The following is a 23,874-nucleotide window of genomic DNA, read 5'->3' as shown; positions in this document are numbered from 1 at the left end:
TTTTTTTAACCATTAATAAATAACGGATGAACGGAGCATTAGTGATGATCTACTGTATGTCATCTGAATGTGGGACTTTGAAGATATTTAAAATGCGTTCATCACATTTGCAAGTGCATCTTAAAATCCTCTTTTATCTGTGTTGAAGATGAATGTTATATATGCTTTCGCTCGGCACTATAAACAATCAAAAATCTGACAAAACAGTGAGTCAAACATAGATTTTTTTAATAACAATAATAATATTAATTCAAATGTACTTTGTTGTTCACTTACACAATGACTATCAGTGGCAACAAAAATAAATTTAAAAGGCCGGACATTAACTTTAGTCTCCCCACCACAAAAAGCCACATCCCAGTTCTTTTCCCAAACATCACTCTATGGTGGTCGCACAACCAAGAAGAGGTAAAATAAAACAATAACAATAGCTTCCACAGTTGTTTGTTAAAAATAAAGAGGTTTCTTTGAGCTTTCTTCTATTTCAAGTTGGCTGTCTTTTACTGCCTAGCAGGGGGGTGTCGGACTGTGGGGAGTCAAACTGTGGAGACTTTTGTTAGTGCCACACTACAAAGGCAGCACACTGTGAGCAAAAAGTGCCCCACAAAAGACTGAATTTACTTGTCCTTTCACTACAACATTTTAATGCTTCTTCTGGTTCACCAAGTTTAATTTTGCACAGGCTTCTGAACTTCATAAATTCTAACTCTATATTTTTAGCTCGGAGTTACTAGTGAGAAAAGAGCAGATTAGATGATGGCTGAAGCAGAGCAGAGAGGAAGCAACATTTAGTGTCTTGCTAGGGTGTTCACACCCATTTATTTATTTTTTCACATATTGTTATGTCTTAAACATTCTACGTATGTTCTTAGAATCTTATGAGATAGAACAGCAGAAAGGACAGCATAATTGTGTTGTCAAAGGGAAAGTACATAATTTTCAAAATAAAAATAAAAACCTGAAAAGTGTGACAGACATTTGTATTTAGAGTCTCAATCTGATATCACTGAATAAAATCCAGCCCAAGTAACTGCCTTAAAAAGTTCCTTAATTAGTAAGCAGAGAATACCTGTGTGTAATTTAATTATAAGAAATTACAAGATTTGAAAATGTTCAAAGGTAAGTACATTTTTTTAACAAATAAGCTTGTATAAGACCAAATTATATTGCACAGCTCTTAAGGTGAAAATAAAATAAAATGAAAGATAATATAAATTATTAAATAATCTCTCATGTCCCTAGAAAAACGTAGTAATATGAGCTAACTTGTAACATTTTAAGGATTTTGGAATTGTAATACAATTTACAGAAGATTTTTCTATTTTCGCACCATCCTCTTTAGATGTATTTGGAGTTTAATTAATTCTCTGCTTACTGTTCATCCACCTCATAAAAACATAGCACTTTAAAGCGTTCACTGAAGAGAGGCACTGATGATAAAACTGCATTAATGGAACACCAGCAGAGTCAGAGGAAAGCCTTAAATGAAAGACATTTACTGTAAAAACAAATTCTGCAGCAACCATTTTCTGTCTGGAGTGAATACTTCCAAATAAAATCTTTAGTAACAGACTAATAAATCCAGCCCACTCAGTAGAAAGAATTTAACTCATTCCAATTCTCTCTCAATAAGTTTATGATAACTCATCATCACTTTCCTTTGATCAAATTAAAGCCTGAGTACTGCCACTCCGACGAGCGTTGGTTCAATTAGGGTTTTGAAGATAAATCTAAGCTGCAAACAGATTGGAACACAGCATTCAGTGGTAATTTATATGTTGATGAGCTGCTGATGTGACTGGAATTTGTTTTTCTGCTCAGGTCATCTGCACTGAAAAAAAGAGCAGTAAACAAGCACATTTGCTCATAAGTGTGTACAATCTCGCTGTAGCTGAAATCGGTAATTAAAGTGGACAGTTTTGATTATCTCCAAGCAGCAGTGAGAGGATAAACATTCCTTTTACAGGCAACATTATTTTATTTATTTAGCTAATACTATGCTATTTAAAAGACTCTGATCAGGGATATTAATGAGGATTTTTCATTCATATCTTTCCCATGGCATTAATCTACAGCAGAGCATCCGTGTGTGAGGAATGTACAACAGCCAAACTGGTGTTTCTTTAATGAAAGGTTTACTTTTGCATTTAAAAGGAAAAAATAAAAATAAAAAGTAAATTTCATAAGCCATACACACACCATTTTGACATAATTCTGCAACCAACTATTATACAATCTAACAAAATAACTCAACACAAGCTCATTAAATAACTTCTCACTTTCTTACATATGTTGAAGATAAATTAATAAATACAACTTCCTTTCTTATTCCTAATAGACCACACAGGCTAAACTGCTTGTTCCTTTCTTTATGCACATTATCATTTTCTAGGGGATCCATTACACATCATAATGAACGTTTGCTTTGCTGTAACAAAATCAGCACTTAAATAAATTAGCAGCGTTAGACACATTTATAAAAATACTTTTTTTTTACTTACTCAAGACTTTGAGTTTCTTTATTCTTACTAAATGCAGCAATTTCATCCACAGTCTACAAACAAAGCAACATTCTGGACGTTTACGTGTATCTCAAAATGAGCACAGTTTAGAGTCAAAATGCCTTAAAACCAGCATTTTTCTTATGGTGATATTAAAATCTGATTTGTTGATTTGCAGGTTTGGAAAATTGGAATGTTATTGAAAAGTTATTTGGGATTAATATGTGGAACATAATTAAGTGTTAAAACTGTGTATGTGAATAATCTATCTAATGCATGAGTGTTATTTTTTGAATAGCGTTTCAATAACATTCCAATTTATTTGATGCACCTGTAGTCCTGTGACTTTTTTTTCCAAATGTTTGTGCAATTTGTAGTGCATATTGCTTTAAAAATAGGACTTTTTTGGTGTGTTTATGTTTTGTGTGTAGAGAACATGAACAAAACCCACGTAAATTTGAGAAAATGAGAATATCATTGGGTTGTACTGCATTAATCAACAATAACAGTCTAACCCAAACAATAACAATATAATGACCGAATTACCCTCATAAGAATGTTCATTATCATAATTACATGACAGTGTTTAATGGAACATCCAAAACGCGTCTCTCCAGGTGTGCTCTGACAAAGTGCACAACCAGATGTCTAAGTGGTGTCTGCACAATAAATACAACTCTGTTTATTCTGAAAATAATAAGCAAGAAGGGCATTATTGTTCTAAAGAAGGAGTCCTCAAATCCCGGTGTGTCGGGGTCAAACCTGAACTGGACTATTTTACACTTCACATTGAGTCTCCGAAGCACAGTTTGAAATGTATGAAACTTTTATTCAATGCTTTCAGTGCTTTTTGGCATTAGGGACATTTGAGAATGTTGCTGGTGCCCTAAAGGAAAGCATTCACTGTGGGCTCTGTTGAAGTGAGAGCTGACACTGGATATAGCTGAAACAAATAAACAACAAAAAAAAGTCCTTTTTCTTTTCTAAGCAGTCAACAATTTACTTTAGAAAATATTTTTATTCAAAAGAATCGTGACTATATTTAAAATGCAATCATCTAACTTTAACCTTGACATAAACTTTGGATTCCTACATTGAAAACATATGTATAAATACAAGCTCAATACTTCCAATGCAACTATTTCCATAATGTTTTGCTGGCTTTTCAAAGGTCATGTTTTAAAATGATTAATAACGAGAAAAGAAAGCAGACTTGATACGCATGATGAACAACTGATGCCTTGCAGATTGCCAAACAAAAACACTTTAAAACTACGAATCCCATCATTGATCTTTGTGAAATTTGGTCTATCATATGCTTCTCCTGCGTAGAGAAGTCATGGTCTTTAAGTGCATTAGTGTTGGACCTTACAAAAAGTTTTATGTTTTATGCAACAGCAATTCAACAAGATTCTCTCTTTGTGACAAACAAAAGCCTCTGTCATCACCATATCATCAAATAAACCTAAAAGCCTAAAGCTTGTTGAAATAATGCTGGGGGGAGGCAAAGGGCATGTCATCAGGATCAGCTGACTTTTTAACGCGAGACAGGAAGGACGTTTTGATAAGCACTGAAATGGTTTTAAATGTTCAGTCAAGGGGTTTAAAATATTTGAATCTATATTTTTTCACCAACTAAACAGACGAGCATGTCCGGATTAAAGAAATGTTAAAGCACAGGGATTATGCGTTCAATTTATTAGAGTGTGCTTATGAAAGTGAGTTAGCCAACAGCCTTTTGAAAGGAAAAACAAAAATTAAAAAACAGTTTAGACTTGTGGCCAAATCTCATTTTGCTAAAGAAATAAATGATTTTCTTTCCCAAACAAAGTAATTTAGTTGAAATGCTACATTAATTCTGTGCTTATGATTTTATCATAAGCACATTACTAAATATGTTTATATGCTTTTAACACCTCTGTGTTATACATTGTGTTCTACTTAGTTTTGCTATTTGTTCGATAATTACCATTTTAAGCGATCTGTATTAAAGAGACAATAAATTAAACCAAGTTGTCAGAGAGTGAGATAAATCTTAGCTTTCTGCAGAGGCTTCAGCGATTCACCCAGGAGGCTCCTACACACAGCTGAAGTGCTGCAGTAAGCTTTTTGTTTGTCTCTGAACCCAATCTGAGCACCGTCAGTGACAGCAGCAAACAAACCACTGTCTCCAGATCAGTTCAGCATTAATACAGGTGCAGGATTCCTACACAATTTCTATCTAAAAGGTTCATTCTTCTCCAGACTTGTATTTTCATATTTCTTAAGAACAATTTTTCACATCTGAGTAAAAACCTTCACTTCAAATTTACAGCTGTTGGTTGGATAGCAATATGCTTGCATTATTCCTGCATGCTTTAAAAATAATATAAAATGTAAAAAAAAACAAACAAACATACTGTATATTATAAGGTTAAAGTCCTCTTCAAGAAAAAAAGGAATTGATTTTGTGAATTTGTAATTACATTAAAATCAAACTCAACTTATGAATAAGGGCTAAGCTAACCTCTGTCACCTTTATGCAAAACATGTCACGATAAGAAATAGTCAGCAATTAAATTGCACTTTACAAAACTTAATTTTAAAAATGTTTTTCATTGACAAGTATTTTTAGGTTTTTATGTTTTACAACCAGACGGAGCCATTAAAAGTACCAGTTGACTTTGCGGTAATTCCACCTAAGGCAGTATGCAACCTGCCACTTTAGGTGGAATGGACTTTGAATATGTGCTCACTGCTTTAAACGAAAAATTAAAAAACAACATGTTTTTTCTTAGAAAACAGAACATGAGAAAATTAATGGAAAAACAAATACATTTCTAAAATATCAATACTTTTCAAAAATCCTTAGGAACCCTACATGATGGTTTTTGACAACAGGTCAGATGTAATTCCTTGTTTTATGTGTTCAAAATCATATAACCTTGTGTTAATCAGCCTTCCGCCCCTCTTTGGACCAATTAGTTTCATTACTTTGTCCTAATTAACAGTATGACATAATTCTACATACTATTCAATCAATTAAATATGATTACAGCCAGGGATACACAGTAAAAATGTGATTAAAGTATAAACCAAGAGTAGGAAAATAACAATGAATTTCAACAAATACAGATTAAATACAAAGCAAAGCAAAGTTTCAAGCTATCAATCCACCATCCTTTCAGAGTTATCCAGAGAGGGCTTGTAGTAAGAGTGGCAATTTTGGATGATTTATAAAACCTCAGATGTGGACCTTGTATACATATAGATAATATTGCTTCTACACTGAAAAATATGAAATATTTATCTAAAATGTATCCAAAACAATAGAAACAATTTACATTATTTTTTGTTCTTTTTTCTATGAAACCACATATTTTTACCCACAATCTAGTAAACTAGACACCTCTTACCCCTTTGGCACAATAATCATATTAATAGCAAGTATCATAATATTGTTCAATTACGAGACATTTGAATAGGATTTGTCACTCACACATTCAGCGTAGGAACACAGTTTCTCTAGTCGTAACACATATTTGTACTGTATGTTATAACAGCTTAAAAACATCAGATTTTTTTTCTCTTTTTCTAACATTGGTTGATATGTAAATAAACTGTCTTTCATCTTGATTCAATTAATTTAAACAAAACAGGTCTGTCTTTGCATGCCCTTGTTATTTACAAGATCACTTTGTCTGAGTTTGTTCTTGCCGGCTACAGTGGAGCGCAAATGTTAAGCAAACATCAGACAGCTTCTTCCCTCACAGCAGACAAATGCACATGGTGCAGAAAATACATGGAGACGGTAGTGGACAGTATGTCACAGGAAACACTTTGAAGCACTTTTTGAAATTTCTTTTAAATTGAGTCATACATACTGAAGTTAACCAAACTAAAGTAAAAATGCATGTATTGTGCATCTGAACCAATGAACCAATACTGTGGGCGGTTTTTGTTGACGCTGACACAAGCAAAGGCCTCGTCTCTCGGAGGGGTTGTGTGGAATGCATTCATCTGCACATCTCTCCTGCTGCAACCCAGAAAGCAAGCGTTGGCACATGTAAATACATTCGCTTTAAAGGCATCCCCAGTTCTCTGCAAAGCCAGTTTGCTCAGACATCTACAAAAACGTGTCCGATTATGAGACAGTTAAATCTTCGGGATGCATGACACAGGACCAGGCCTGCGTTGGAAGCAACTGACATAAAATCTGAATGTAAGAGAAGAGATTTGCTTTTTCGCTGAGAGTGAGCTGATAATAATTACACAACTCTGATTTACGTTCCCTCAATAGAAGCATCCTGAAAATGTCCTCATGTATTTACCAGACAGAAATTCGAGAGGTACTTACTGTCTGCTGAAAAATGCTAAAAGAAGATAACTTTTATCTTGAAAATCTTCATTAGCAAACTGGGCCAATTTTTTTCAATGTTATCTTTGTCGGTAAATTCAATTAACCCACAAAGAAACCCACACATTCTTTAGACACAACCAACAATAACACAATTTAAGCTGTAAGTCAAAGGGATTACAACTACAACCTATTAATTTATGTTCCACTCAACATCTGAAGAGGTCACCCGACAAAGCAAGAGAGAGAACAGCAGCTGATACACACAGAATACTGTGTGATGACTGGAGGGGTCGTCACAAGACTGAAAACAAAACGTCCAAATTTCGTATTGGTATATGATAAGGAATGGGCTGGTATGATGAAGTGGTTTAAAGTGGTAATGTGAAAGTTAGGGTTAGGGTTGTCTAATTATTCTTTTAGTTCTGATTTATTCAAGTGATTTCACGGTAATATTACATATTGTTATGCTATTGATTAATACAAACTACTGAACAATACATTTCTTTTACAACTGATGACATTTTTGATGGACTCATGCATTACATAAGTATTTACCCAGGGTTGCATGGTGTTGCAATTGTTACCCATATTGGAGGGGTCAGAATCACAGACTAAACTTGATTTTGAAAACTCACAATGTGTTAACTACTTGTAGTCAGATGTTTTTGTTTGTTTGTTTTCAGTTCCCAGTTGGAAAAAAACAAAAAGCATTTTCCCAAAGAAGAAAAATCTGACATTGTGTTGTCAAACACCCATCTATGAACACAGCATTTTGTGTTAGAGCAAATAAAATGTCAACAAATAAACTAGCAACTAGTATAATTAATAACAGTTAGAGCCGAACCAATGAGCAAATCCCAGAACATTTCTAAATTGCAACTACAGTATGTACCAACCTAGCCTTGACTCTCCCTCACTCTCAGCAAGATAGCAGTTTCTCCCCCCAAATAAGGAAATATAAATCATGGTTTTAGATAATATTCATGTCAGTGTTTTTACTCTTGATTGTGAACATTTGCCTATGCTAGGTGTCAGTCATTTCTTACTGCTTTTTATGGAACTTGTGATAAAAGATATCATTTCATTGGATAAATGGAAAAAGTGCATAACTTTAATTTGTCTTTTAAAATTAAAAAGGTTGTTCAACAAATTACCTTTTATAAGACTGAAACTGCCAGCTCAACTGTCAATTTGTACTCCACTGCAAATGTTAATGACTTTCATTCTAATTCCATTTAAAGCACTGTTTTAGATGAAACAGGTTACCGCCACCTACTGACATATTGTATCTGGAAAATGTCATGACTGGAATCCAGCTAAGCCTTTCAGAATGTATTTCTGAATGCCACATATTAGCAGAAAAGCTTTAAGGAGAGATCCTTCCCAATGATCCGCCAGAGTGAGAGCTAAATACTGGAAATGTTCACAGTAAAAACGAGGCCTGGTCTCGCCACACCCCCTTCGTTCTCCCTGTCTCAAGTTATAGGCGTAGAGCTACAAAAGATTTGGTCCCAACTGCCTCAGGAATAATGTAGAAAATATACATTCAGACTTACTGGAAGAGTAGAAAATATGAAAACACACTGATGTGATGAAAGCTGAACAAAATAAACTAAGCTTTTGGAACAAAATGTTCTAGATTAACACTGTTTTAGAATGTTAACACTTTTCACACAATGCACTTTAATTAGACACTAATTGGATTTTATCACTGAAGACAAAATTTATGTGTCCTATAAATCCACTGCTATTCCTCACACACTTTATTTATAATCGTGTGCTCACACTTTTGTGATTTGTGTTAGCAAATATATTTCGGTATGTGCCCTTTGTAGCTTGTCCCTTTGTAGTTCTTACAGGCACTCTGCTGCCATATTCCTGTCACCTCTCCTTCTCTAAGATACAGCAAAAACACACTCAGGCCCACTGAAGCGCACACACAGAATCTGTAATTAGTTGTCAGCCGAGTTACCTTAAGGCCACTAGCCCAATCTAAATGACAGAGAACCTCCAGGAAGAATTTCTGCTGTTACTGAAACACCTCCGAGTCAGAGCGGCCGTTTTCAATTCTCACCCAATAAAGACGGAGAGAAGATACGACATCCTGCCGGTCTCTAGTACACGCATCTCACTGTAAACATGTAAACACAAACACAGCTTGGTGTCTTCACCAACCAGCCCTCCATGACGACGTCTCCTCGGGTTTTGACTCCAAACGGTGATCAAACGGTCCTGTTTGATCTACTTTTTCCGGATCATCACCTCTCCCTCACAGTGAGGAGGAACTCTGACTGTAGTTTCTGAGAGTCAGTCTGGTGTACCTAGGTGAGGGAGGAGAAGGGGGTGGGTGGTTGGGGACAGGAGGGACAAACAAACCAGTCTCTGAGATCTGGGAGCCACTGCTGGATCCCAAAGAGTCACGGAAGGGCGAAGGAGGAGTAAGAGCGATGAGCTCCTCTTCCAGCTCAACCCTCCTGAGTGGGGAGTCGGGGATGCAGGCGACTAGGCTTCCTCTTATGGGGGAGAGCGACGGGGATGTGTGGGGATGAGGTGGAGGCTGAAGGGGGTAAGGCGAGCGAGGGATGGAGTGAACTGGACAGCCGCCCCGGTTGCCCAGACTGGGCTCAATGTGGGGAAGGGGCTGGACGTCAGCGTAGGTGGTGAGGGTCGGGGGCATCGGGATCTCCCGGGGTAGCAGGTAAGGATCAGGGGGATGAGCGGCGGGGGGAGTGTGTTTGTGGGTGTGCGTCGGCGAGGGGTAGAGCATCATGCTGTTGAGCTCAGTAATGTTGGCGGTGAAGCGGTTCACCACGCAGCTGATCTGATCCATCAGCGAATTCTGGCGTGGCGGTGGACGGTTGTCAATGGCCACCAGACGCCCATCGCTCCCAGCCGCAACGGAGCCGCTGCTCGGAGGCCCGCAGCTGCTGCTGCTGCCGCCGCTGCAGACGCTGCTAGAGTACTTAGAAATGCAGGCCACCTGGGACTCCTCCCCCAAACTGGCTCCTATCCTCTGGCTGACTGTACTGATCGGCGACGGCGTCTGCGGCCGATAGGTGATTGAGTAGTGCTCTTCTGCTTCTGAGAGCTCATAGAGAGTCTTGTCTGTGATGCAGTCAGGATGAGTGGGCAAGGAGGACATGGAAGAGAGGGAGGGCAGAGGTACATGCGGAGGCAAGTCGGATCCCCCAGAGTACCGCTCCTCAGAGGTTTTGGAGAAGGGCTTAATGACCGCTGTCTGATTGTTCTCTTTCTTCTTGATGTGGAAGGATAGCCGCTGCCACAGGTGGTTGCCTCGAGAACCGCTGCGCTCTGTCTGCGCCCAAGACACCGATTTACCATTTGAGCTGCGGAAAATTACAAAAGCCAAGAAAAGGAAGAGGAAAAAGTGTTTAGCGCTTGGATCTAGATGAGCAAATTCAATATTCTGTTCATTAGCTTTCCAAGCCTATTTAATAATTGTGCAAAGTAATTGCAGATAATAAATAAAACATTCAGCGGGAGCTTTGTGCCAACCACATAAATCAGTTTCACTCTATATGCTGATAAATTTTATTACTTTTCTCTGCCTTCATTTTTTTATTTACAAGATCTCATGTTTTGTTTTGCTTTTAAATCGCCTTTGCTTCGCCTCATTTACAGAGATTTACATGTTGGTCAAAGGGTATACACACACTCCTCATTGGCATGGATTTCATGTTAATTTTGGACTTTTACTGCTGCGTTTGAGTAATTGGAATGAGAAGATAGCTTGCAACTTGTTTGGATTTTAGAAATAATAATTTTCTTTGCAACTTTGAATAAAAAAACTTATCTATGTATTATACATAGACATAATACACAAAGTTATATCAATTTTAATTTCCTGCCTTTCTAAATTTTCTTTTTACGTTTATTTGCCAGACCCTATGGGTCCTCCCTGTTTCACCTGAGTTCAAGAGATCTGTCCTTCGATGCTCCTCTGTCTTTTTGTCAGGTTAATTAGTGTGATTAATCTAAAAAGAAACTCCTGATTAAACCATCATGACTGGAGTAGAGATGGGAGAACTCAAATCCCCTTTGAATGAACATTCAGGACGGGGCATATAGAGACACAGGCTGCATACTGATCTAGACATTAGTCGATTTGCTGTGGCATCTGCAGTGTTTAGCTCAAAGTTGGACTTTAACGTCTGGTGAAGGTAAAGCAAGTTTTCTTTCAGCTGTTCAAACATTTGGTATAAACATTGATCAAGCATGTCTTTTTCCTCCAGTCTGCTAAATTATTTTCTGTCTATGTCTGTTCTGCCTGCTCTGACAACGACAGCATCTCAAACACAACAGTTTCCAGCCCTTTTCTGAGGAGACAGACAGCCCTGCCAATTACCACCACCCACAGAGGACGATAGGACCAAAGGAGACGTGCAGGGGAAGAGGAAAGAGAGGAACATAGACATTTTTTTACAGGGGTGTGATTGAGATCTTGCTTGCCAAGCAGGGTGAGCTGGAGCAACCTGCTGACAAATGAAAACGTGTTCCAGTCTTTTCACTAAGACGGGGGGTTATGCGTCACTCCTTTTTGAGTCCTTTGATCGGTTCCCTGTCACTGTGGATGGCCTGAAGAGCGCGAAGTAAGAGGAATAATGTCTTCTTTTTCTTCCCATCACCTCAGCTCTTCATTTTCTTCACCATCCATCTTTTTCACTGTTTATATTCTCTTTTCACTCCTCTCCCTCTCAGTATGCTGTCTCTCCTTCTTTGTCGTGCCTCCATGAGGCAATTTTCCAAAGTTCACAATGGGGTCAGAAGAAAAGGCAAGCAGATTCAGGTGAATACAGGTAATCAATCTCTCACACAGCAGGAATGCTTTCTTAAGTGGGTCTATTATAGAGATGGCACCTTGGACTGTAACTCACGAGTACCACGGCATTAACCTGGGCAGAAAGGCTCTGGGTGGAAAACAGACTCTCACACATAGATATACCTGAGGGTCTCTCCAGTAGAGCCTCTACGCTTAAACAGGTTAACCAGACTGGAAGAGCGGCTAGCAGCTGAGGATGACTTCCCATCTCCCACATGCATCCGGACCACGGTGCTGGTGGTAAAGGCACTGCGCACGTTACGCTCTGGCTTGGCCAGAATGATGTACACCTAAAGTGGAACAGAGAAATGCATTCATAACTCTCTATTTCAGTTTAATGCCATTTCTCGAATTGAAGCTGTTTATTTTTTTTTGTCATTTTCATGTAAATATTGAAGAGTCTCAAGTCTCACTTTCCAGAAGCAAAAACAAATTAGAAGGTTAGATTTTCTTTTCATTTTGTTAAGGTTAGTAATACTTAGCTAAAGTAATGCTAACCTGTTAAGTCTTTCCTGTCACAGTGACCATTCAAAACTACAGACACATTTACACATCAATAAGCAGATTGGTAAGCACCTTGAGGTTAGACCTGTGATGTTGTTGGCAGAGTATGGGATTTTACTCTGCCAACATTATACTCTGGTATTTCAGTACAGTTACTGAAACACCAGGAAGGTTTTTAATAAATATCTAATATCTTCCAGAAAACTGAAATGGGTCATAATTGGGTCTTGTGACGTGAAAATGATGGTGGTCAAGTTAACACAAAAAACCGTTTACCGAGGAATCCATGACTGAACAACTTGGAGAGATTAAGCAGGAAATCTATAACAGAGCTCCCTCTCTATTATGCAACTGCAAAGCTTTTATATGCATGTTTACCAGTGGCAACAGTAACTGTGGGTGGCACAATTAAACCAAAAACGTATCCATTAAAATGGTAAAACGTTATTTTCATTTTAACCTTACCTTGGGTACAAACATGCAGCACAGAGCCACAGTGGCACTGAGGCTGACACTGAAGCACATGGTGATGATTTTATAGTTGGAGCCAAAGTAGATGGGAACAAACGCCAACCAGATGATGCAGGTGGTGTACATGGTAAAAGCAATGTACTTGGCCTCGTTGAAATTAGCTGGGACATTGCGGGTCTTTGAAAAGGAGAAAAAAAAAATCAAGAATCAGTAAAAATGTTGTAACTGTTTATGATCCGTTTTTTTTGCATTCTTTAATGCAGAAGTGTAGTAGCCACTTTTAGCTTTTGTCAACAAGCCTTAGAGCTGGAATGAATATTGATGCAAGCTGTTTGCCCAATATCTTGGTACTAAAGACAACGGGCTTTAAGACTTAATGAACAACTAGAAAACTCTTTATAGGAGAGAGAGGTTAATCAAGTGGCAATAAACCTAAAATACTTGTCACAGTAATGTATTCAGTTGTTGTGCCCATGTCTATTTTCTTACAGAAAAAAATCTAACTCTGCCCACATAAACAGCATAGTAAAAATAAGTGTATTCACTGCTGTTGATAAAGTTTTACACACCAAACATTCAGAGTGCTTCACTTTCTGTTCACTTTTTATGTCTGCCATAACATCATAACACAGGTGACTGGGAAGGGAATCTTTGATTAAAGTCTTTTACTGAAGATTTGGCAAATAGTGGAGAGTGTCCTTGACAGCCACCCACCATTTACATGCTGCTCTGGACTGCACTTACATGCAAGTCAATGGGTCCATGAGGACACTGGTGTTCTCATGACAGTTAAAGGGATAAACTTAATATATGTGAACGTAAGTCTTACTGTAAAGCCAATTCAAATTCAGAGACTTATGCAGAAAAATATGTCATTTGCACCATGCTCTGGTTTGGAGGGAAACTATTGAAGCTGCAAAGGAAACAACATGGTCGGGTTATGTACCACAGAACTTCAAACTTATCAGTCTTTATGATCAACTCTTTGGGTATGTTTTAGTTTTCATGTTTGGGTTTTTTTCATCTGGTAGGATTAATATCCAGATAACACATTCCATAATTTTTCTACATTTCAGAAATATGAGTAAAGATCAAAGTAAACTTAAAGACAAAAAAAAAACATTACAAAATTATCCATTAAAAGGGATTTTTTTTTTTCAGGTGACACTAAAAATTCAAAACCTTTTGTCAGCTTACGCCTGAAAATGGGAGTTAATTTATTCCAGAACCATGCTGCATATTCTACTGCATACACTTACTGGTCTCAAAGAGAGAATGTATCTGGAAAGAATGCAATTATAATGAAAAATGTGTCCATCTGTGATTTATATATTGTTTATATGGTTTCTTCACAACACGGTTTGGTACAAATAACACAGACTTTCAATAAGAAGTGTCCTATTTTCTACAAGAGCATGACATCATATGACAGTATCCACTAGCAACACTAGTTCAGACTGTTGGCTGTTGTAACGTGTCAATGCATTCAATCTATAGACCAAAATATTCTTTTATTCTCAATATTTTGGGTCAACAAATAGTTCTGTGAGAGCAAAGTCTGCTGATGTACAAGTGTTGCCGACGTGCAACTTATTATTTGCTTCTGTAGCTCAGCCTCTGTCTGAGATACAGTTTTGAAACAAACATAATAAAGCATCTGAATACCTTCAAATGAATAGTCACAACAGAATAGGTACCAATGATATTTTTGTTAATAAAAGAAACAGACAGGAAACATCAAAGACATACCTTAAAGGCATAAAAGGTACAGCTGAGGATCAGCAGGCCATTATATCCCAGGGGGGCTACCACTCCGAGGTTAGTGGTGTTGCAAATAAGGTTGACCTGGCGGATGCTAGGGTAGTCGTTGATCACCTGGAGATAGTGAGAGGACAGAGACGGGACTAAGCTAAATCTGGGTTGTATCATACACATGTTCACTAAATCTTAAGATCCCTAGGTCTGTTTATTTAATAATGTTACCGTGCTCTTAGTTCACACATCTGCAACCTGAAAACTTACATTCGGTGGCTCCATGAGGAAAAGAGCCACAATGATGCCCAACTGCAGCAGTATGAGGAGGAAGGCAATGATGAGCTGGGCGCAGGCTGACATGAAGCGAGGTTTCTTCGTACAGATCTTCTTTTTGCTCCCTGCCAGGATCCGAGCGATGCGGTTCGTCTGCAGTCGGATCCCAAACATCATTAATACATACATCACTTACTGTACTGGAGCTATTTTTAAACCATCTGCTTTCAGTATTTCTACACAACTGCCTTAGTTTCAATGGGAGGAGTGGTGGCTCCGTCCTATTTCTCACCTTGGTAACAAGTGCAGAGTAACTCATGGCAGGTGACAGACCGATTCCTAGTCTCTGCAGGTAGCAGTGGATCACGTGGGGCTTTGCAATGAGGGTGAAGGTGCACAGATATCCGAGACAAATCCCTGCTAGTATAATGTAGCACAGCTCCCGGCTGGAGGACTTCACAACAGGGGTGTCCCGAAAACTTGTAGGCACAGTCAAACAAACATTAGATATGATGATGGAGCCATTAAAACAAAACCCTAAAACAATTAAAATATACAAAGATGGACAATAACAAAGTGAAAGAAAAAATTCGGGCACATTTTCAACTTTAGGTTTGAAATATTTCTTCATTAAAAAAATTCTTACTAGATAAAAACTGCAGTGACAAAGAAGGTAGCCATTAGTCCGAGGCAAGCAAATACCACAGCAGCTACAGGTTCTGGATCCCCCCATCGCAGGTACTCCACAGGGATCGGGTCGCAGCCTGGAAAGAAAGGGTGTGAAGATGGAATATAAAAGCAAACTTTAAATTGTTGTATGAATATGAGAGAATTTCAAAGGTTTTTCTGTTTGAACATTTGGCTTAATATTTCTCGCCATGTAGATTAACTATTGCTTGACTTACATGCAAAAAATATAATGAAGCAAAACCACCACTTTACATTACCCTGAACATAATTAAACTGATGGTGATTTTGCAATGCTGGAAAAAAAAATGTTAGATGTTGCCAAAGTCTAACAAATATTTCTACAACTACAACTGTGTCATAAATATGACATTTATATTAGTTTGAATTAGTATAAAAAGAGTGGTAAACAACATAACTGAATGGTGCTGCTCTTTGTGACATACAAATATATCTTAGTAATAGAACCTCAATCTTCTCCTTACTCCTGAAAACTTATCATGCATTTTTCTTCCTCCATTTATTTCCTTATTCCTCCATAAATTATTCTGGCCTTTAAATATCCCCTAATGTCTCCCTTATCTCTCCACTTCCTCTTCCATCCCACCTTGTTACCTAATTCTTTTCCTCTCTATCGCTGTCTTCTCCATTTGTGATGAGATAAAGGTGCATTAATTAAAGAGACAGCTCTAATTATATTCCATCTTTATGCTGGTGGACTTTATCTGGGTACTTCTTGGCCACGAGTAGAAAACCAATTTTCTTTTCTTTGACTTTCAAGCTAGTCTTGCTTTTTGTTTCTAGAAATACAACCCGATTTCTACAGAGGCAGATTATTTTTGTTTTAGGCTCAGTGTTTTCAACATGGTCAACAATGTTCATAAAATCAATAAGGAAATTTGGACCCAGGTAATGAATATTAGAAGTTTTGCAAGCAAGGGAGTGATAAAAAAAAAAAAATCAAGTAGCAGTCTTCTGCAAAGCTGTCAATAAGCATAAGTTTCAATTTTATTTTAACATATGAGAATACAGCTCAAGCACACAAATAAAAATGAATGTATCTAAGTTCTGTAGAAGAAGAAGACAACATTTTATACGTGACAAAAAATATATAGCTCAAGGCTGAAAGTCCTACGACATGCCCTCACATCCCCTTTGGCTATGTCAATTGCCACCTTCTTATTTAATTTCCTGAGTTGCAGGAAATTGTGAACTGCTGTATTTTACCAAAAGCAGTCTAAAAGGCTTAGCTTTGATTGGAGAGGCTCCAGGCACCAGGACACCCTAGGCCGCAGTTCGATGATCGACTTTGTCATCGTTTCATCGGATCTGCGGCCGTATGTCTTGGACACTCGGGTGAAGAGAGGTGCGGAGCTGTCCACTGACCACTACCTGGTGGTGAGTTGGCTCCGGTGGTGGGGGCGAAAGCCGGTCAGACCTGGCAGGCCCAAACGTGTTGTGAGGGTCTGCTGGGAACGTCTGGCGGAATCCCCTGTGAGACGGAGCTTTAACTCCCATCTCCGGCAAAACTTCGAACACGTCCCGGGGGAGGTGGGGGACATGGAGTCTGAGTGGACCGTGTTCCGTGCCTCCATTGTCGAGGCGGCCGATCGGAGCTGTGGCCGCAAGGTTGTCGGTGCCTGTCGCGGCGGCAACCCTCGAACCCGCTGGTGGACACCTTCGGTGAGGGATGCCGTCAGGCTGAAGAAGGAGTCCTATCGGGCCTTTTTGGCCTGTGGGACTCCGGAAGCAGCTGATGGGTACCGGCGGGCGAAGCGGCATGCGGCTCGGGCGGTTGCTGAGGCAAAAACCCGGGCGTGGGAGGAGTTTGGAGAGGCCATGGAGAAAGACTTCCGTACGGCTTCGAGGCGATTCTGGTCCACCATCCGGCGTCTCAGGGGGGGGAAGCGGTGCAGCACCAACACTGTTTATAGTGGGGATGGTGTGCTGCTGACCTCTACTCGGGACGTTGTGGGCCGGTGGGCAGAGTACTTCGAAGACCTCCTCAATCCCACCAACATGCCTTCCACTGAGGAAGCGGAGCCTGGGGACTCTGGGTTGGGCTCTCCAATCTCTGGGGACGAGGTCGCCGAGGTGGTTAAAAAGCTCCTCGGTGGCAGGGCCCCGGGGGTGGATGAGATCCGCCCGGAGTTCCTTAAGGCTCTGGATGTTGTAGGGTTGTGTTGGTTGACGCGACTCTGCAATGTCGCATGGACATCGGGGGCAGTTCCCCTGGATTGGCAGACTGGGGTGGTGGTCCCCCTGTTCAAAAAGGGGGACCGGAGGGTGTGCTCCAATTATAGAGGGGTCACACTCTTAAGCCTCCCTGGCAAGGTCTATTCAGGGGTCCTGGAGAGGAGGGTCCGTCGGATAGTCGAACCTCGGATTCAGGAAGAGCAGTGTGGTTTTCGTCCTGGTCGTGGAACGCTGGACCAGCTCTACACCCTCGGCAGGGTCCTGGAGGGTGCATGGGAGTTCGCCCAACCAGTCTACATGTGTTTTGTGGACCTGGAGAAGGCGTTCGACCGTGTCCCTCGGGGAGCCCTGTGGGGGGTTCTCCGGGAGTATGGGGTACCGGGCCCTTTGATACGGGCTGTCAGGTCCCTGTATGACCGGTGTCAGAGTCTGGTCCGCATTGCCGGCAGTAAGTCGGGCTCGTTTCCGGTGAGAGTTGGACTCCGCCAGGGCTGCCCTTTGTCACCGATTCTGTTCATCACTTTCATGGACAGAATTTCTAGGCGCAGCCAAGGTGTTGAGGGGATCCGATTTGGTGGCCTTAGGATCTCATCTCTGCTTTTTGCAGACGATGTGGTCCTTTTGGCTTCATCAGATCGTGATCTGCAGCTCTCGCTGGAGCGGTTCGCAGCCGAGTGTGACGCGGCCGGGATGAGGATCAGTGCCTCCAAATCCGAGGCCATGGTCTTGAGCCGGAAAAGGGTAGAGTGCCTTCTCCGGGTCAGGGGGGGTGTCCTGCCCCAAGTGGAGGAGTTTAAGTATCTCGGGATCTTGTTCACGAATGGGGGAAGAAGGGAGCGGGAGATCGACAGGCGGATTGGCGCAGCGTCTGCTGTCAAGCGGGCGCTGTACCGGTCCGTCGTGGTGAAGAGAGAGCTGAGCCAAAAAGCGAAGCTCTCGATTTACCGGTCGATCTACGTTCCCACCCTCATCTATGGTCATGAGCTTTGGGTCATGACCGAAAGAACGAGATCGCGGATACAAGCGGCCGAAATGGGTTTTCTCCGTAGGGTGGCTGGGCTCTCCCTTAGAGATAGGGTGAGAAGCTCAGTCATCCGGGAGGGACTCAGAGTAGAGCCGCTGCTCCTTCACATCGAGAGGAGCCAGTTGAGGTGGCTCGGGCATCTGGTCAGGATGCCTCCTAGACGCCTCCCTGGTGAGGTGTTCCGGGCACGTCCCACCGGGAGGAGGCCCCGGGGAAGACCCAGGACACGCTGGAGGGACTATGTCTCTCGGCTGGCCTGGGAACGCCTCGGGATTCCCCCGGAGGAGCTAGAAGAAGTGGCTGGGGAGAGGGAAGTCTGGGCCTCCCTTCTGAAGCTGCTACCCCCGCGACCCGACCTCGGATAAGCGGAAGAAGATGGATGGATGGATGGATGGATGGAGAGGCTCAAGTCTCACTTCATCTTTCTAAATTGTTATTTCTCTCCCTCAACTGTTGTATCAAAACTTATTGTCCACCTCTCCGTGGTTTCAAATGTATCTGACCTCTCTCTCTCTCTCTCTCGCACGCGGTTCATCCTCTACCTTGTCTCTTTGCTCTGCCTTTTGATTTCTGAGTCTTTTAGATTTATTTTCCATTGGTCTGAGTCTGAAGGATCAAAATGTGAGGAGTCGAAACTAGAAAACCATGTGTTGGTTTGATTGAAGTGCCCCTGTTTACAGTCATGGGAAAAATAACATTTCCACCACTGTCAAGCCATTTATTTGAAAAAGTCCATCCTTGTTGCTTCCAGGATGTAAGAGCAATTAACTGTAAAAGCAGGCATTTTGACCTTTTGGTGATATGAAGCACATAGCTCCATAAACCCTCCTAGCAATCTGTATAGGGTTATAAGGCTACTTTCAACCTATCTGAGTAAATGATTCCATATTGAGAAACATTATTCACATAATAAAACATATAATAGCCTGTAGGATCTGAAATCTTTCTTTTCAGATCCTACAGGCTTCAGCTACCATGTTGAATATTAAAGGTCAAGGGAGGACAACAAGGAAAGACTACCCACCGTCTACAGGATGAACTCCTACCAACCTTGTCAACGTCCCCTCACAAGAGTGGAGGAAATGTGACATAAAATAAATTGGCAAGTGCCATATTTCTCTTTCCTACTCCCAATTTTCAGCTCAGCACTGGTTCAGGATTTGAGTTTAGGATGCTTCTTTTTGTGACAGTGATACTTCATTTGAATTTTCAGCAGGGCTTGATTCATGTTTTAATCATCAAGCTCAGTGAGGAACATTATAATGAGCAGCTGAGAGCACAACAAGACAATCCCAGTGCTTCCAGTGCAATAAAGGTGGAGTAAAATTCGCTGGGACTGTAGTGTTTTTGAATTAAAAATTGAAAGCCTCTCTTAATACAAAATAATCAAAACACTCATGACAATGTCTGTGACAAGGAAAGCGGATGCGAGAGGCAGAGGTGAGTCAAAAAAGAAGGGTTGTCTATTGTGTAGTTGGTGCAGGACTTTTTAATTTACTGTAACAACACACTAGATGAGAGAACTCTCATCTCAGCGTAATTCTAATTTAAATTGCTTAATCTTTTCTGCACCCCCACATGCAGTCACCCACATTGAACAAGGACTTCTGTGTTACAACATTTTAGTATCTTCAAGAACTGAGCAAATACAGAAGCACAAACATACAGATGCTGACCTGTGAGGCCATCATTGGGCCAGGAGCCAAGATTACAGGCTTGACAGGTGTATTCATCAAACACAAACTCGTTTTCTTTGCACAGGGTGCAAGTCCAGCAGCAGCTCACCTCACCCTTGCGGATCACCTGAAACAGAGACCAGAAGCATTTTATTTTTTTTTTTACTATTGAACAAGTCCCCGTTTAAATACAGGGATTGAGTTGGCAGGAAAGTTGTTTGTATTTGCTGACATTGCAGCTCGTATGCAGCGGCCTCAGTATATTTATGTAAAAATGAGCTTGTGTCAAGTCAAGCAGAAAATATCATATTCCTTTGAATAGGGGAATCTGAGAATAAAAATCACACATAGCAATAGGTAGAGGATGCAAGCATAGGCTTAGGGCAAAAGTGACTTAAACCATAGGCTTGCAGAGAATTATAAACCATTTACTTAGTTGATCATAGATACAGAAATTTGCACATAATTCCATGAGCCAGTTTTAAAATCACTTTTATGACCTAAGATGTAAGATTTTGTGATGCACATTGAAAATTACTTGTGCCTGCCTTTTAATATTGCCAGGGTATAGCAACCACTGCACAACATGCAAAATGAACACTTCATTTACAATAATTTTATGTCCCATTTAAATCTTTAAAACAAAGCATTCAATGCATATCTCCCATCTTACCTTAATTTGCCCTTTGTCACAGGGTTCACTGCAGACCGATTTAATGATGGCATCTTTCCTGGACCAAATTTCATCATCAGCTATCTTCAATCCGCTGTTGTCCCAACTACCAACATTGATGTAGTCATAGTAGTCCCTCCCCATCTTCTTGAAATTCATTATTTCATACCTATTTATAACAATAAAAATGTGCAGTAAACATATGACACAAAGTTCCCACTGAGAGATCAAAGATCAAAGATCTCTTAGTGGGAAATGCCGGCATGTAGGTTTCTATAACCTATATGCTGTAGGTTATAGAAATTATGCTGGATATAAATCACCCAGCAACTTTGCCTACCTGCCAGGTGAGTCTCCATTTTCATCAAATAAAATTCCCTCTCCAGACACACCAGTGAAGTTGGTTTTCATCAGGAAGTCCAGCAGAGTAGCACCATCTATAGGTCGCATAGCATCACAAAGGCCCTATAGAAATGTTAGCCATTAGTCTTAAGTATTCAAATGAATTCAAAGTATTGCACAAAATAACCATGGTAGTATGTAATTATTCAACTTTATGGAACAATTTCCAAATAAACATAAACATATTCTAATATACTGTTTAATAAATGTGAAAAAGATCAACTTTATTGTCCCCAAGAGGCAACTTGTTTTACACCCAGCAAAGAACAAATGCAAAAAATTACAAATACAACTGACAGGAATACAGAAATCATGGCAACATAGGTTCCTACAATTTCTATTTAGACTTTTCAGGTCAAATTACAATGAGGCTGGCACAAACATAATGCCTACAAAACGAGGAAAAATGCTATGTTAACCTAAGTCAAATAATAGAGCATTATTAACTGATTAGTTAAAAACAAAATCAGAGATGAGATCATTGATCTTACCAGAGGTCAATGATCTCCAAGATCAATGACCTCAAGGAAATTGTGGGCTTTTTCATAAACATTCAAAGGACAACATTCAGATAGATGTCTCATTGTAGTTGGTTTGATTATGCATCTTCACATATTTGTCCATAAAATTGAAGCATATTATAACTTATTTAAAGTTATAAAGGCAGCATTGTCAAATTATCGACAATGCTGTTTGTAGTTGAACAGTTTAACTAAGGGGACCAGTCAAACTGTCCACTTAGGACAGTGACAGACTGCTTTGCAAGTCTGTCACTGCTCTCCTTATGCATTGCTATGGCTTTGTGTTGAGGGAAATAAACATTTTATCTGTGACACTCAACCAGATTTCCTGTGACTTACTGGAGGTTTGTTGAAATTAAATCAACAGCCAGTGAGTGGTCACTTGTTAAAAATCCGCCTGCACATCTTCCCAGCAAAATAATTATTTATAAAAAGACATTATGAGTCTGGTAAACATGCTTCCTTCTACCCTATTGCTTTTCTGCTTATGTTTAAATGATGTATTAAGTTAATGTAAACAACATTCCACCATAGCTGTTCTATACATCTAATACTGTAACATGTTTAATTTTATAACAACACTGCCATTAAATTTTGAGCATAAGAAGTGCAGGTTATAGAGGCTACAGGAATCGATATTTTTAGGAAATGCAATTAGTAGCGATCTAAGAAAGTGTGACAACAGCTCCCGTAACCATAAAGGGGAGAGTAGCACTTTCAGCTGTTTAATAAACATTATTGTAGTGAGGTGAGCAGAAGAAGTAACCTATGTCGACAGCAATTTACTAAATGAAGAACAGGAAACACAAAGTGCAGTTCTACTAACCTAAATCACAAGAAAAAGAAAACAGAAACAACCTTTGTCAATCATCACTTCTAAGCTTCTCCTAAGTAGGAAAGTGGACCAAACTCTGGTGGTGCACAAAGAAAAGACCACTTTTAGAATGATTACAGAAAAGATCCAGTTTAATTAGATGCAATTGGGGATTTTTAGCCTGTGCATGTAAAAAGACTGATGATATTAGTACAGTGAATGAAAGCCAAACTCAAATTGGCAGGAAGAACACTCACTTATGGAGCTTAATCTGGTTGCACTTCACTCTTCACAGACATGGTTTACAATCTGAAAAGCTCTTCCTCATTGTATTGGGATACTTTCTGACTTTTTGTCATACATGCAGCATGACAAAAAAGTCAAACATGGGAGTAAAGTCTGCTGAAACATAGGAGCAGTCTCCAGAGAGACTTTTGCATGGTCTGTACAAGTCATGACTGATGAGTCCACGTTGCGTAACAATGCAAGGTAGAGAGGCAAAGGAGACACTGCTGGACTCTCTGCATGAACTAAATGTAGTCACACAGCCAAATTGGAATTTGAGAAAGATCTTAGACAATGAAACACAATTATCTACCCACTCAGCTTTTTCTGTACTGCTGCCCTAGTCCCTCGTGTATTTCTTTTTCGACTGGACCTACCTGATAGCCTGGGCATAGAGAACGTTGCATGTTATGCAGGCCGAATGCCATTGAGTAAATAGCATTAATGACAAATCCCATCTTGGTGTCCTGTGCGTAATGAGTCTGCAGGGAATCCTTTCCTGTAAAGGTGGACAGATAAATAGATAAATAAAGCGGAGGAGGACTGACAATCGTATTGATGAGTATGGTTGGGGAAAAAAACAAAATAATTTTTTTCTAACATCAAAGGGCCCTTTCTCCTCTTCCTCATCAGTCACTCCCCACCTCCACATTGCATTTCTGCGTCTGTCTGTGTCCTGTTCTTTTGTAATTCCCGTCCCATTTCATTAGAATAAATAAGAAATGACTCCCTTTGATGCAGCTCTCAAGTACTGTCTAGTCTATGAATGTAGTGAATGAAACAGACAGAGAAAGGGATGGCATTGAATCAAAATATGAAAATCAATGGAGGGTTCATTCTCAAGATGAACCTAAAGGTTGTGTACGTCCATGTGGTCTGTTTGTAGGTGTGTGTTCAGCCTGTCAAAAAGTTG

At 40.0% G+C, this 23,874-nt stretch overlaps 1 protein-coding gene across 3 annotated transcripts in view; it reads right to left on the bottom strand.

Annotated features, from left to right (window-relative positions):
• Nucleotides 1-207: 207 nt before the first annotated feature.
• The window catches only part of grm5b (glutamate receptor, metabotropic 5b), a 78,401-nt gene continuing 54,734 nt past the window's right edge, over nt 208-23,874 (bottom strand). For all 3 annotated transcript variants that reach the window (XM_032545285.1, XM_032545284.1, XM_032545286.1), the window contains exons 8-18: nt 23,339-23,460; nt 21,280-21,404; nt 20,940-21,108; nt 20,267-20,393; nt 15,330-15,447; nt 14,976-15,162; nt 14,678-14,836; nt 14,405-14,530; nt 12,650-12,832; nt 11,804-11,970; nt 208-10,187 (exon numbers count right to left, since the gene is read on the bottom strand). In XM_032545285.1, the coding sequence (XP_032401176.1) occupies nt 9,110-10,187; nt 11,804-11,970; nt 12,650-12,832; nt 14,405-14,530; nt 14,678-14,836; nt 14,976-15,162; nt 15,330-15,447; nt 20,267-20,393; nt 20,940-21,108; nt 21,280-21,404; nt 23,339-23,460 (2,561 nt within the window). In that variant the 3' untranslated portion in view covers nt 208-9,109. The remainder of the gene's footprint in view (nt 10,188-11,803; nt 11,971-12,649; nt 12,833-14,404; nt 14,531-14,677; nt 14,837-14,975; nt 15,163-15,329; nt 15,448-20,266; nt 20,394-20,939; nt 21,109-21,279; nt 21,405-23,338; nt 23,461-23,874) is intronic.

Source organism: Xiphophorus hellerii, chromosome 18 (assembly GCF_003331165.1).
Source record: "Xiphophorus hellerii strain 12219 chromosome 18, Xiphophorus_hellerii-4.1, whole genome shotgun sequence".
Lineage (NCBI taxonomy): Eukaryota > Metazoa > Chordata > Actinopteri > Cyprinodontiformes > Poeciliidae > Xiphophorus > Xiphophorus hellerii.
Note: the sequence above shows the minus strand (reverse complement) of the source record. Positions and strands in the feature narration are given on the sequence as shown.